At 28.5% G+C, this 15,827-nt stretch overlaps 2 protein-coding genes across 2 annotated transcripts; one reads left to right on the top strand and one right to left on the bottom strand.

Moving 5' to 3' along the window:
- Nucleotides 1–382: 382 nt before the first annotated feature.
- On the bottom strand, nt 383–4,082 carry LOC107638170 (rac-like GTP-binding protein RHO1). The gene is made up of 8 exons (XM_088500728.1): nt 3,854–4,082; nt 3,317–3,600; nt 2,554–2,641; nt 2,346–2,455; nt 2,122–2,185; nt 1,206–1,270; nt 1,020–1,085; nt 383–763 (listed from the first exon to the last, which is right to left on the bottom strand). The coding sequence occupies exons 2-8, from the start codon at nt 3,413–3,415 to the stop codon at nt 662–664; spliced, it is 594 nt and encodes a 197-aa protein (XP_088356854.1). The 5' UTR covers nt 3,416–3,600; nt 3,854–4,082; the 3' UTR covers nt 383–661.
- Nucleotides 4,083–10,396: 6,314 nt separating this feature from the next.
- On the top strand, nt 10,397–14,691 carry LOC107643732 (GDSL esterase/lipase EXL3-like). The gene is made up of 5 exons (XM_016347462.3): nt 10,397–10,704; nt 10,816–10,946; nt 11,102–11,335; nt 12,583–12,838; nt 14,298–14,691. Exons 1-5 carry the CDS (start codon nt 10,398–10,400, stop codon nt 14,489–14,491), a joined length of 1,122 nt encoding a protein of 373 aa, XP_016202948.1. The 5' UTR covers nt 10,397; the 3' UTR covers nt 14,492–14,691.
- Nucleotides 14,692–15,827: the final 1,136 nt, after the last annotated feature.

Genomic DNA, 15,827 nt, shown 5'->3' with positions numbered 1-15,827 from the left:
ATTTCATAAAAAATAATTATATTTTACATTAACCGTGTGAATAATTATTCAAAATAACAAATATGATTAGACAACTATAAAAACATTTTTCACTGTCAATACATTAAAATTAATCTATAATATGAAATATCACGTCCAAAACAAACTCTAATATTATACTTTAGGGTCTTTTTGTTTTGCCTTAAAGTAAAAAAATAACGCATGAAACCAAATAAAACTGCTCCCACTAACTCCAAAACCACCAAATGACACCTAAGGAAGCATTAGAGATTCATGCACAAATAATTTATATTTCTGTATCCTCAAGCAAACAAGGTGGTTATCCTAATTTATAGATTTATATTAATATTAATACATAAAACATTAATAAAGGGGTTGGAAGTTGGAACCATGAAATGCAACTTTTGACAATAAGTTTTCCACAATTAATTCCACTAATGCAATGCATCAACAACCTTAAGCTTCAAGGAAGTTTTTTTTTTTCTTCTTTCGGAATATATGACAGATAATAAACTCACATAGACACCAACTTCTTCAACTGCAAAGGGGAATGAAGAAAAGGAAGAAGGGAAGAGGAGACAAGGAAATACAAGTAGGAGGGAGGGAAGGAAATACAAGTAGGAGACATATATGGATCTTTCTCTTTAGAATCCTAGTCGAATTACAATATTGAACAGGCCTTCTGTGCTTTACCCTTCTTTTTCTTCTGCTTAGGGGGTTGAAGAACGACTCGAATAGCCGCATCAAAGACCGCCTTCACGTTCTGCATCAACCGTGAAAATCGATTTTAGAATAACCATTATGCTCTACAAAGTACCATCTAATTAGGTTCTTATAATTAGTGTTTTTAACTAAGTCTTTGTATTGTACAAAAGTACTGTGCAAACTATATTGATGTAAATGAGAAATGCTTGATTAAAAAGTTTAATACAATATAGGATCCTATAAACTGTAAGAACATCTAGAAATAGTTAACCAATACAATCCGTCAACCAAAGAACAAGGATTCAAGTATCCACCTGCTGAGATTTTGAACTGCATTCAATGTAAGCTGGTGCATTGATAAGCTTCCTGAGCTCTTCTCCCTTAAAAGCAAGGAAGGAAATGTAAATTTCAGATTTTTAATTTTATGTAAAAAGAAAACAGATGACGAACGTGTCATAGGAGTTTAGAACAATTAGAGGGGAGCCAGAAACAGTATTCACCTGAGCATTAGTGATGGGTACGGCACCAGGATGGTCAATGAAGAACTGCTTGTCATCCCGAAGATCTGTTTTATTTCAAATAACACAACAATAAAGGGCACATCTTAGCTGAGAGAACATTATAATTATATAGAACATGCTCAGATCAGGAAGATTCAAAACAATCGTTACTAGATCGTTTGTAAATATAACTCCCGCGTTTCCATATCGATAAATCAATGTGTTAAAATATAAGTTGCATCTGGATATGCAGATTTGCGAATGTATCCAAAAGTTCAAACAACTATATTATGGACAACACAATAAATTAATGCCAGATATTAAAACATTTTCATCTCACAGCTCCCAATCCAATACAAAGTCAAGCATGAAAACTGCACTAGACTCAACCAGTGCTTTCAATCTGGTCGTTAATATAACAGGCAATTGGAGAAAAGTCAGAAAACAGAACTAAGCACAATCATCATATAGACTTATTGAGTATGTAATAATTTTTTTAAAAGTTTAAACGTTATTAATAAGTTTGCTGCTAAGACCATCGATATGAAATTTAAAGAAGATATGATCAGATGAGACCCTCCCAGCAACTGTTAGGTTTCAAACTGGTCAATGTAAAGTATTCATGAATTCGCTCCAGCAAAACATACCAGACCATAGACACAAGTCTGAAAAGTTATAGCACGATGCCCAATTAGAAACAAACAAGATGACCATAACTACCAAAAGAGGCTCATAAGAGGCAAATTGCGGTAACAATCCTCCATCTTTTTCTTGAAAACAGTGAATCCACAAAATTAAGTCTACCATTTTATAACCCGAAATGATTATCAACATCAGTTAACATGCTAGAAGAAAGCAAGGACGAAATGCATGATCTCACAAATATGAGGTACACAATAGACAGCAAGAAACTTACCAAGCTTTGTGCCAACCAAAATGATGGGGACACCAGGTGCATAATGTTTCAATTCTGGGATCCACTGGAAAAGCAAACAACACATATTCAATTCATCAGCAACTTTTAGTAAAGATAAACAGAATATTGTTCATTATAGCTCGTATAGAAAGCTCTATACATATCAAAAGAACAATTTAAACTATTGCAAAACTAGGATTATAGTAACACAATAGGCTAAGTACCTTTTTGGAAACATTTTCATAACTGGCCTTGCTTATGAGAGAGAAAGCCAATATGAAAACATCGGCACCACGATAACTCAAAGGTCGTAGTCTGTTATAATCCTCTTGCCCTGTTCCACAAAACAACACAATAAAAATCCAAAAAGAAATATCTTTCACAAAACAACACAATAAAAATCCAAAAAGAAGGGTAAATATGTAGGATTACCTGCAGTGTCCCACAAACCGAGATTAACTGTGGCTCCATTGACAACAACATTTGCACTGAAATTGTCGAACACAGTTGGCACATAATCCTGTTTCCAAGCAAAAAGGAGATAGAAAAATTATAACCATCTCTCTTTTTTCAATAAGTACAAGTAAATGATATATCATATTACAAGGTTACAATACAATAAAAAAATTCAAAGAAGAACAAATCATTATATGCAGAACAATCCAAACATGAATGGCAAACATTGATTTCTTCACCTATATATAATCATTAAAACTCTCTCAAGGAAACCAATTTCATTTCATTTACTACACATATTAGACATCTTCCATTACTCCCCCACCATGAAATGGAGATATATGCATTTGTGTACATATTTTTTACCATTAAAGTAAGAGACATTTCCATTCACTTCATCTCATTAATTGTTTGCCAACCCAACTTCCCAAATTAACCAGTCCCAACTCAAAATCACTGCCTCCTTAGAAAAGGCATACTCCAAATTTCCTTGAACACTTTGAATCCTGAGGTCACTCAGCATTCTTATTTAGTAACATTTCACAATTTGAGTTGAGCAACAAAATTTTGACAATCATCACAACACCCCGGAAAAAAAAAAGGGGGGTGGGGGTGGGGGATCCACTTTTCAAGGAAATTCTCACTTCAAAAAGGGAAAAAAATTAAATATTTTTACAGCAGATACATTAAAAAAAGGCAAAAATTAAAACAGAAAAAGTGAGAAAGGAAGAGAAATTACGGTGGGGAAGGTGTTGCTGGTGTAGGATATTAGCAAGCAAGTTTTGCCCACAGCTCCATCCCCAACAGTAACGCACTTGATGAACTTTGAAGCGCTCATCTTCTTCTTCTTCTTCTTCGATTACACCCTCAAAAACCTAAAAGCCTCAGATCTTTCACCTGAGGACCCCTTTTTTTCTGAATCACTCTAAAACACACAAACAACACCACCCCTTTTTTCTTCTCTCTCTCTCTCTCTCTCTCCTCCACTTGCTGCAACTTCCTCACGCTTCAATTAATCACCGTCTGTACCATCCAAAAGAAGAAAAACAAAAAAAAATCCAGAAATGTCCATCAACAATCAGGAACAAAAAGGGGGGAAAAGGTGGAATTTTGAAAAATGGACAAATCAAATTGGGAACAAGCTCAACCGGAAAATGCAAGAGGATAGCAATCAAAATGAACTTTCAAAAAGGACAAAAAAAAAAACTAAATTGTAACGAAATGAGAAATTAGGGGGAATTTGAAAGAGGAAAATGGAAATTAAGAAACCCTAAACCTTATGGTGGATGCGTGAGGGGGGAATGAAGGGAATTGTTGCGAGAACGAGATCAAAGAGAGAGACACGAACCCCCTCCTCTTTTTTTCGCCCGGGAAATTTTGCCGTTGAAGCGTTCGTTGAGCGAACCAATCTTCGCTTCGCCAATAAACTCGTTTAACCCCTCTCTCTCTCTCTCTCTCTCTCTCTCTCTCGTTTTCATTTGTTTGTATTTTTTTTTTCTTTTCTTTTTTCTATATTTCCGATAAAAAAAAATTTATAAAATGTGTTTGGAAAAAAAATTTAAATTGCAAGTAAAATATGATTGCTGTCAATAATATTTGGAACTTGACACAAATAGACTCTTAGGTAACGTTTGGTGGAGAGACAGAAATAGAAAGATCGAGATTGAGAGACAGAAATTAAAAATTGGAGATTAAAATAAATCTTAGTATTTTGTTTGGTGCAAAATGAAAGACAAAAATTAAAACAATAATAAAATTCTAATTTAATTTGTACAAAAATTAAAAAGAATAATCCTCAAATTACTGTTTGCGTCTAAAATTGTTTTAAAAACTTAAATTACTAATTATATTTTTAAGATTAACAAAAATATATTAGGTAAGTTCTTAATTCATTTTCTATTAATAATATACTGACGTATTTTAATGACATAAATAAATTATTAATACATGTATGTACAATATCATAATTTGACCACATATAATAAAATCAAGCTATATCATCATCAAATTAAATTAGTATATTACTAACAGGAAAAGAATCAATGACTAACATGATATATTTTTATGAATTTCAGGATATAATTAGTATAATTTAAATTCCATGAACCATTTTGATATATAATACCAATGTCAAAGACTACTTTAGAGAGATACTCACACTACCAGAAATACGGATATTACCAACGGGAAGATACCTACGAACTAAAAAGAGTGGCAAATTTATATGATCGTGGTAATCACTTGCAACGTCTTATATTTCCGTGGCCAAATTTTGTGAAATTTTTCGACGATTTTGTTTGTTCGTGGCTAACTTGAGATGAGTTCTCTCAATGACCACAGACTCAATGATTACCGTGGCAAAATCGAACGATTTTCACTTTTAAATTTCGCGTTTAATTTAGTTTTGTCCTCCATCCCTCTCAAAATATTTTTATGCAGTTTTTACTTTTTCAAAATTTAAACCGTAACTTAAAGATAAATTCGATTTATCATGTGCAGGGTTTTCCAATTCTTTAATTGTTGAATTCTTCTCCCTCCTTTTGAGTGCTGCCATGAGAAATTAATAAAGTATGCTAATAGTTTGATTTTAGATGTTGTTGATGATGTGCAATTTTCTCACTTCATATGATCCTTGAATTTGGCCATATCTCTGAATCATGTGTTTTTTTACTTAGTATTAGCTATGCGCTGATTTGATTAATTTTTTCTTTTTGATTTAACAGTAGTTTTTTAACGTGGTTGTATTATTCATTACTTGTTAATAAATCAGATTGTAATGTAACCAAAAAGACTAAATTATATACATACAATTTCAATATTTATATTTTAGTTGTTAATTTTTTGTGTATGTTCTTTTTGGTCAAATGCAGTTTCAATGTCCAATTTTACCGTATGCATTATTTAGAGACTTTGGTGATAGAATAAAATGATTCAATTGAAAATAAATGTTAAAATTATAAAAAAGAGTACTTATAAAAAGAGTACATATTTATCTTTGATAAAATAGTTCTAACTAATTCTAGAAAGTAAAAGATACTAACTATGATTTATTGAAATAATAACTAATTTAATTATTCATTATTTAATTACTCACTCTTAATTTATGGCAACATTAATAAGCAGAATTTTAACTTTTAAAATTCAGAATATTAGTTTTATATCTATATTTTATTAATTTATTTTGAAAAATAAATTAAAATTATTTTTATGGGAGTTCATTTTTTAATTATGTACAAATTTTTTTTTCTTCAATTTAAAGGTATCAAATTCTTAAATTTTAAGTTTATTTATTTTAACTTTTACTGATGCCATTTTTTTTAAATTCAACGAGTAAAAATTCTAAATTCTAATTAGTATGTGAAATTTTTGAATATAATTTAAAGTTGTAAATTTTACAATTTGATATTTTTTTATTAAAATTAAATTTTACACTAAATTAAAAAGTTATAGTTAGTTCACTAAATAAAATTCAAATTAACATCTATAATAAGACGAATGAAATTTTGAGCGGCAATGTTAAGCGCAACTTTTATTAAGTAGCCCACTCACCCAGTCTTAACAATAACTCCCTTCCACTATTTCCAAAATTCCTATTTGTTAGCTCCTGCAATTGATTCAAGTTTGATAACATGCAGCCAACCCTTTCGTTAATAATATTTTCTTCCGTTTCTCCCGATCGTAATTTCTTAACTCCTGCACTCAGATCAATTCAGCTAACCTTCAGAGCAATTCGCTCAAGACGTTCCTTTTTAGGTTCTAAGTACGATCACACCGGACGTTCTGTGAAAGAGCAGGGACCATGATTTGCAGTTCGAGTACCGTCAGTTTGAGTCGCCGAAGAAGCAAGCAAAATCGGTGGAATCAGAATTCTATCTGTAAACCCAAATTGCGAAGAAGATTTTCATGACATCATTTTGTTTTTTATATTTCTTTTAGTCAACAATGAAAGTTAATTTTAGACTTTTTTTTTTTTTTTTATTCCAACATGCATTCTTTCTTTTGTTACTGGTTGTAGATAGATTCTAAATCACCAATTGGCATTTTGAAAGATGTTATGTAACTGACAATTGAAGGCCGCAAAGCAGCTGCAAATTACATCCGAGAAGTAAGTATTGTACCTTAATTTTTTATCATCTTCGAATGAGTCAAATCATGACCTATTAATTTTTTAGCTTAATTCTTGATCTCTATTTTGCTTAACAGATTTTATTGGAGTACACAAAGCAACTGGAGTATCGACAGCGTGTATAATTCAGTGGTGTATAATTTAGTGGCTGAAGTTATGTGTATTTTTTACTATTTACCTGAAAATATTTTTGCATGTAGATTGTCTTTGTAATAAGAAATGGAGAGCTTGATAAATTCATTATTTTGATACTTTCAAGATTTGTATCATTTTAGCAAAGTTTGATATTTATTTTGTAATAGTTTTATTTGAATATTTTTTTAACATTAAATCCATTAATCTAGGATATTTGCTTTTCAATACTAAGTATTTGTTAATTTTATATTTTTATACTATGGATAATACGTATAAGAATGTGATTAATTTTTTTAATATTATATGATGTAATTTTATATTAAAGAGCATTTTTATTATGATATTTTTTTTTAATTTAACTTCTATCGTTAGCCACGGAAAAAAGTATGGCAAAAAAGCCCGGCCTGGTCAATTTTGTCACAGGTAAATGTTTTATTTTGCCACAGAAAAGAGTGTGTCTAAACGTCCTAAAGTTGTGGCTAACCAAATGTCTCCACGGATGTTAAAACCGTGGCTATTGGAGTAAAAAGCGTGGCTAACTAAAAACGCGTCGCCCTCCCTAGCCACGGATGTTCATTTGTTGCAAAAGCATAATTGCCACAGTTTTTTTGGAGTTTAGCCACGGATTTTTCCGTGGCTAAACCCCTTCTTTTTGGTAGTGTCACCACTACAAACAATGTATTTGCTTTTTTTTTTTTATATCGTTTTTGCCCTTTTAACGATGGTGGGCTTTTGCACAAAATTTAGCAGAAAATAAGGAGGGAAAGACCCCAAAAGGACAAAAAGTTAAAAAAATATTAATTGTGTTGTGTTAATGTGTTATAATAAAAATTAAACTCATAATAATATTTTCTATACATTAAAATTAAACTCATAATAATAATAACATAAAGAAGAAGTTGATGAAGTAATGATCATAAAATGAGCTTTCAGCAGAAGTCTACGTTATGGCATTACATAATTACTTTTGTCAATTATATATTGATAGTTACATTATTATATGCATGTTACGTTAAAAATAAGCGTATTATGCATTAAATATGTTCCAACGAGTAAGGAAGCTCAACCATGATATAAAATTACAAATTGATTACCAACAAAAAAAAAAATTATAAATTGATGGCCCATGCAAATTTTGTGACTAATTTGGATTACTTGATGTATTATATGCTTATACCAAAACTTGTATAGATAGGATTCATAGTAAAGGTTAAAAGAGATCCTTAATTTGTATATAAATTTTGTTAATAATATGATAGTTTTTTTGTCTTTATTTTTCAGTTTAATTAATTCGCATATAAAAACACGATTGCTGGTTATCGAATTTTGATGATGAAATAATATAAGTTATTTCTTGTCAATAACCAAAAATCCAAATATATGTTTTCTATATTTTAAATCAAACATAATAATGCTTTTAATCACGTGAGAGAGAAGATGATTGGTGATCTTATATTAATGTGTATTATTATATGGTATAGACGTATAGTATCATATATTATTTTACTACAAAGGTGTTTATCATATCAAATTACATACTCAATTCAAATAAGCCTTTCTATAGTTAGTTATTGTTAATGCATTAGTGATAACATAACATAATAATTATATTCTTGCATTGAAATTCACTCAATAATAATGTAAAATTAATTTTAAACATTAACTACTGGCCCAAGTATTGCAGTATCATTTATCATACACTTCCTTTTTAATTTAGAAAAGTTTCTTGGTATTCAAAAATAATATATATGACATCCAAATTGATAGAATCACCAAAATAAATAAATTAATATAACTAACTTGAATTGGTCGAGTGGTCAACTCACTCGTCCGTTTAAGTTAGTGTCGGAAATTCAAATCGACAAACCTTTAAATAGAGCTCAAATTCGTGACGGATTAATCATTAACGTGTCGGGTTAGGGAATACCGTGGAAACTACTAGGGGTGTCCGCGGATCGGATCGAATCGGATATGGCCGAAAATTCGATCCGATCCGCACAATTTCAATCGGATCGGATCGGATATGATATCTGCGCTTTTAGTGTCGGATCCGATCCGATTCGATCCGCACCTCGGATATCGGATATATCCGCATAATTAAACATTCTCTTTTTAATCATATTTCTATATAAAAGAATTCGATAAAAATATTTCTTTCATACTTTTAAACTTATTTATTCCTAAAATATTTTTAATCGAACTCTCTCTAAATAACAAAAATAAAATAATACAATATATGAATAATAATTACTAACTAAAACATACAAACAAGTAAATATAATACCAAACACATATATATTTATTTATTTTTTAATTATTATAGTGCGGATCTGCGGATCCGCAAATCGGATATGCGAATGTAAAGCAGATATCCGCGATCCGATCCGCAAAGGGTGCGGATCGGATCCGATCCGATACGATCAATTTGCAGATCGGATCGTATCCGCAATTTTCGGATCGGATGCGGATACTTACCGCGAATTTGCGGATACGATCCGATCCATGGACACCCCTAGAAACTACACAAAAAAAAATTAATATTAGTGATGATGTGCATGCTTAACTTACAAGACTCATCTATTGGATGCATGGAGTGTCTTCTTTCCTTCAATTACTTATAATAGCTTTGTGTATGAGTCTGGTATATATTTGCATTTGCCCAATGATGAAAAGGATACTTTATAAGGTATTAATTGGTTATGTATATACCTACTTTATCCATATCAATATATACTAGGTATTTGCGCATTCAAGTCACATTTGTTTTAATTATATATACTACTGTATTAATACTATTGTGTCTATTAATAATTTATTTTTTTATTTATCAAATATGTATAAAAATAATAATAAAATGAATTTGTTAAGATGATATGTGGCTTATATATAATTTTTACCTAAGAGATCTTAACTTAAAAAAAAATATTTAAAAAAAAAATTAAATACTAATTCTTCCCATATTCATATATATTATGCTAAAAGTTTTGTTATTTGAAAAAATCAAGATAAAAAATTCATATCAATAATTTTTTACTTATTATATTATTATTTCTTATTCAAGTTTTTTTTTATTATATAATTATGATGGCATTTTTCAATAAACAAATAAATAACAATAAATTTAAGGTTTAATTATTCTGTTGGTCCTGTAATTTTGTAAAATTTTTAATTAAGTCCCTATACTTTTTTTCCTTTTAATTAGATCTTGCACCAATTTTTTGTTTCAATTGAGTCCCTACACTTTTTTTTCCTTTTATTTGAATTCCTGCACCAAATTTTTTTTAGTTGAGTCCCTATACAATTAAGTCAATTACTACTAAGAGAGACCTAATTGAAAAAAAAATTGGTACAGAGACCCAATTTAAAGGAAAAAAATTATAAAGACCTAATTGAAAATTTTGCGAAACTATAGGGACTAATAAAGTAATTAAACCTAAATTTAATTTCTTATAAGTGGCTCCACCTTAACTTGGATACAATATAACATCTCTTATATATATACAAGACTTCTTGAAAAAGAAAGGTAAGAAACTAATATCATCAAAGGAAGAAAAAAAAAATGAGGCCATCACTACTCTTGCAAAAGCTTCTTTTTCAATTGTTTCAAGCAATTCTTTGGTGTTGTTCTTCCATTCTCATCATTGCCATCATCATATTATTCCAACATGTTTCTGCTGAAAATCTACCAAACAATGAAACTGTGCCAGCAGTGATTGTGTTTGGAGATTCCATAGTTGATTCCGGCAACAACAATTATATCAGTACTATTGTCAAGTGCGATTTCTCACCATACGGAAGAGATTTTGGTGACGGAAATTATCCGACCGGAAGATTTAGCAACGGTTTAGTCCCATCAGACATTATTGGTAAAAAATTATCCTTAAATCTACAATTATGCATATTTTATAATTATGAAAACATAAAACCTAACAAAATAATATGTTTTATTTTTTTTAATATTAATTTTAATTTTTCAGCTGCAAGATTTGGAGTCAAGAAACTTTTACCACCTTACCTTGATCCGAATTTGCAACTTGAAGATCTCCTCACCGGAGTAAGCTTCGCCTCCGGCGGTGCCGGATATGATCCTCTAACATCCAAATTAATGGTAAATAAATAAATTATTTATGCAACTTTATATAAATACTCTATTTTCATTATTCTACAATATCTATTATTTTTTGAATAATTTTCTTAAGCATATGATATATATGAAAGTATGAAACCTAACTCTTGTTTACTTTGTGTTCTTTTTATTGTAAGTCTGTGATATCATTAACAGAACAACTAAACATGTTTAAGGAGTACATAAACAAGATTAAGGAAGCAGTTGGAGAAAACAGAACATCAATGATAGTGTCAAAGAGTATATACATAATTTGCATTGGAAGTGATGACATTGCCAACACTTATGTTCAGACACCATTTAGAAAAATTCAGTATGATATTCCATCATACACAGATTTTATGGCTTCTGAAGCCTCAAATTTCTTTCAGGTATGGTTTGATATAATTATTTAAGACATGCCCACATTTAATTTAATTTATGTAGTAACAAGATAATTAATTATCAAACTATATATTATGCTGAATCGGTATGTTAGGAAGGAAAAAAAATTAGATAATTTAAACTTGTTTTATTTAACATTTATTTATTGTTTTATTTAACATTAAATTATTTAACATTTTGATGCTGAAAATACCAATGCATGTGCTTGAATATTGTTCATTCCAAAGTTATTAGTTACCTTATAAATGCAATGCTAAATTATAGTTGTAATTTTTTTCCAATCTTAGGTTATGTTACTATTTCATACTATAGGAAACATTTCAAGTGCATCGGAGAGTACCGATATACCAATTGTTTTAACCGTTGATTTTAATTAATATATATTATATATATTTTTTATAATTCAGATGAACGGTTAAAATAACTGGAACACCGGTATTACCGGTGCACTTGAAATATTTCCCATACTATATATGTTATTTGTCAAAATTAGGTCTAGCAGTGTGGCAGTTGCATCTTCTTTAAACTGTTTATATGTATGTAGTCTTAGTTCCAATACATTGCTAGCTAAAATTCCTTTTCTTTTTTCAAATATGAAATGAACAAATTTGGAATATGAATAAACAAACATAGAACTACTATACTATTTATATATGAAACATGGATTTAATTATTGTTTGAATTTCTCTGCTGTCCACATCTGGCAAAATCACTGTACCAAACAAGAATAATTTTGTTATTTTGTCTAAATTTTATGGACATTTTAAGTTTAGAGATTTATCCTATCCTAAATTAAAATTTAAGAATATTTTTATTTATTGCAAATTTAAGTTTTAAAAAATTGCACTAAAATTTAAAATATTTTCTTAATTACATTAAATAATTACAATTAAATGATAACTATTAAATATATGAAAGTTTCGCATACTCTTATAAATAAATTGAAGAGTATCAAAAGAAGATGGAAACTCACATGCAGTTATTTTTATGTGAAATTGATAGTTTCGATTCATTAAATGATTTGACATGTTTGACTAAATTGTTATCTAAGGTCTCTTGACTATCAATTTCATATAAAAACAACTGTATGCGAGTATTCACCTCAAAAGATTTTCCTTTAATTTTTAAATATATTTTATTGTATATATCTTTCTTTTATTGTTATTATTATTATCATTTTTTTTAGAAAAAATTATTTTTAATATATATGAAGCTTGATATTGTGATATTATAGGAACTTTATGGATTAGGAGCAAGAAGGATTGGAGTGTTTGGTGTACCAGTTATAGGTTGTGTGCCCTCACAAAGAACAATTAGTGGAGGCATCCTTAGAGCATGTTCATATTCTACAAACCAAGCAGCAATACTCTTTAACTCAAAGCTCTCCAACCAAATGGATGCACTTCAAAAGAAGTTTCCAGATGCTAGATTTGTCTATCTTGATTCCTACAATCCATTCCTTGATATGCTTCAAAACCCTACAAAATATGGTAATCATATATATACTACTATTTATTAATCACAATTTCATTCAAGTATTTTTATTTTTTTTTAATAAAAAGCTACATATTATGAGGCATTATTAAACAAATATATCATCACTTATTATTAGACAATGGTAAAAATTCTCATGCAGATATCTTCGTATAAAGTTTATATTTGAGAATCGTCAGATATCTTAGCTTCATCTAATAGTTTTCAACTATCAATTTCACATGAAGACAACTGCATGTGAATCTTCACTTTATATAAAATGATCGATTTATATACTACAAAAAGATAGCAGATTGTGACGATTGTCAAAATCGCTACTAATAAGCTGGAGTTATCTGCTGCTTTTGTTGCAGTATCGAATCGAATGAAATTCGTTATTATATGAATTAACATAAACATAGTTTAACCTAATTGTTATTTAAAGCACAACTTAAACTAAAATTAAGTTGTAATTTTATTAGTTGTTCCATGTTCATATAATTGTTGGGGGTATATGTGTTACTCTTAGTTGCTCCTTCATGCACTTTCCATGTGACTCACAAATAATTAGCATGAGAATACCCTCAACTACCAACTTAAATGGAAAAATATAGTTGAGACATGGCCGAGGAGAAATTAATACTCTTTGTACATGATATGTGACATTATTACTTTTGTAGAATAACACTTGTGTATTAATAAATAATAAAGAAAAAATAATAGCACATCATTGTTGTTGTTCATTATTAAGTCATATAATATTTAAAGGTTTCCATTATCAATCAATTAATTCCCTTTATTTATATGATATTTCATTTTGTAGGTAGGTATGCATGAAATAAAGTAACAAAAATTTAATTCCAATATATATGAAATACATTATTTCAATACTTTTAATGAGCAAAATGATGTATCAACTTTTGTATAAATAAAGTAAAGGTTCATTTATTTTAGCTTTCTCTGAATATATATATATATATATATATATATATATATATATATATATATATATATATATATATATATATATGTTAAAAATAACCTTTTTACATATTTATAGAGTATTTTCTATTAAAAAATCAATTTTAACTTTTTTTTAACTACATAAAAAATTGTTACAATAGTGAATACTAATGCACTTTAGAAAAAATAAAAAATATAGTGCTCTTTAAAAAATAACCTACTATTAAAAGTAACAAATAAATTAGTAAATTTTAGACTTTTATTTTTTTATAATCTTTCCCAAAAAAAAATAATTAACCTATTTATTAGCAAGTTATCCTTCTAAAATTAAACTACTATTGATATCAAAATAAACAAATAGAAATTTAAAATGATTTAATTATAAAAAGTATAGTACTTATTTTACAAGGAGCATCTAAGAATAATAAGGTCTATTTTGAATAACTTTCTTGTAACTTATAATAAATTATTATTACCTTTTTGGATAATAATTTTAGTTTTTATGGCTCATAGGTTTTGCTGAGGTAGAGAAAGGATGCTGTGGCACAGGGAACATAGAAGTGAGCATATTGTGCAACCGTTACAGCCTTAACACATGTTCCAACGACTCTGATTACATTTTCTGGGATAGTTATCATCCTACTCAAAAGGCTTATTTTGTGCTTAGTTCTTTGATTCTTGATCACAAAATCAAAGACTTCTTTTGACCACAATTATTAATGAAATTAATTATGATTATTATATATTCTACTATTCTTAATTCTCATGCCATAGTGTATGTGTTTTATTGGGCCATTATATATATTACTTCATAAGTCCTCAATTTTAGTAGTAAGGGTCAATGATCCTTAATTAGGAGAACATTATTATAAGTGTAATAATAATGGGAAGAATTGCTTGCTTTTAATTTTTCGTGTTCATGTGAAGATTGAGTGATTTTGATGTTATGATGAATAATAATATGTAATTTTAATTAATACTCAATCTATAGCTTTATATGTTTTGCTAATTTTATTTATCTTGTTGCATGCATTAGTTAAAACCATTGTTGTGGTGATTCAAGTGGATCATATACTTTTTAATATTATCTTAATTTAAATGAGGTTTTCAATTTAAGACTTGTGAATAGAATTTTAATTAGTTACGTAATAGTACGAGTTTAATTTTAATGTAATGACAGTGTAAAATATTTTACGTAATTATGTAATTATATTTGTTCTTTTAGATAATTATTTACAGTCGATATAAAAATAATTTGTTTTTGCTAATATAGTATTATATAATTGGATAAAACTTTTTTTTTATATTGTATTATTAGATGTGAAATCCTCCATAATAATGAACTAAGTTATGTATTAAACATTGCTATGGTCATTTTCAAAACGACACTGACATTTTGTACCTTGATAATTAAAATAATATTTTTTAACAAAATGTCAATAATATTTTATGTTTTAATAATTAAAATAATTTTTTTATTACAAAATGTAACGTTTTGTTCTTTTATAATTAAATTTTTTTATTACAAAATATTATTAACGTTTTATGCTGCTATCACAACAGTGTAAAATACTAAAATAATCAAATATTTTTGTATTTTACATTAAAATTATTCATATATAAAAGTTTTAGCCGATTAAATACATATATAAAATTACTTAATATTAACTGTGCTTAAAATTAAATTCTAATAGTAATGGTAGTTCTATTTAAATTTTCTAACAACATAACAAACACAATTCATACATTTTTCTAGGTATAAAAAATTTATTGAGTGTTTTTACAAAAAACTAAACTTCTCCTTAGTTTATATTTTCTTGTAGTATCAAAATTTCCTTTCCCATCATTAGTGGTGATTGTCTCCAAGCATCAAATGCATGACCTCAATTTTTGACCTATTTTTATTGGTTTTCCTTTTCCAATCAATGGGAGAATGTATTTAGGGAAACACAACATATGTATGACCTATCTTACGTGAAGAACAAAGATCTCCAAATGAGTGTGTAATATAACTATATCATACCATGAATTTTGTTCACCAAT

The sequence above is a fragment of the Arachis ipaensis genome, chromosome B1 (assembly GCF_059453495.1).
Source record: "Arachis ipaensis isolate K30076 ecotype BB chromosome B1, ASM5945349v1, whole genome shotgun sequence".
In the NCBI taxonomy this organism is placed as follows: domain Eukaryota; kingdom Viridiplantae; phylum Streptophyta; class Magnoliopsida; order Fabales; family Fabaceae; genus Arachis; species Arachis ipaensis.
Note: the sequence above shows the minus strand (reverse complement) of the source record. Positions and strands in the feature narration are given on the sequence as shown.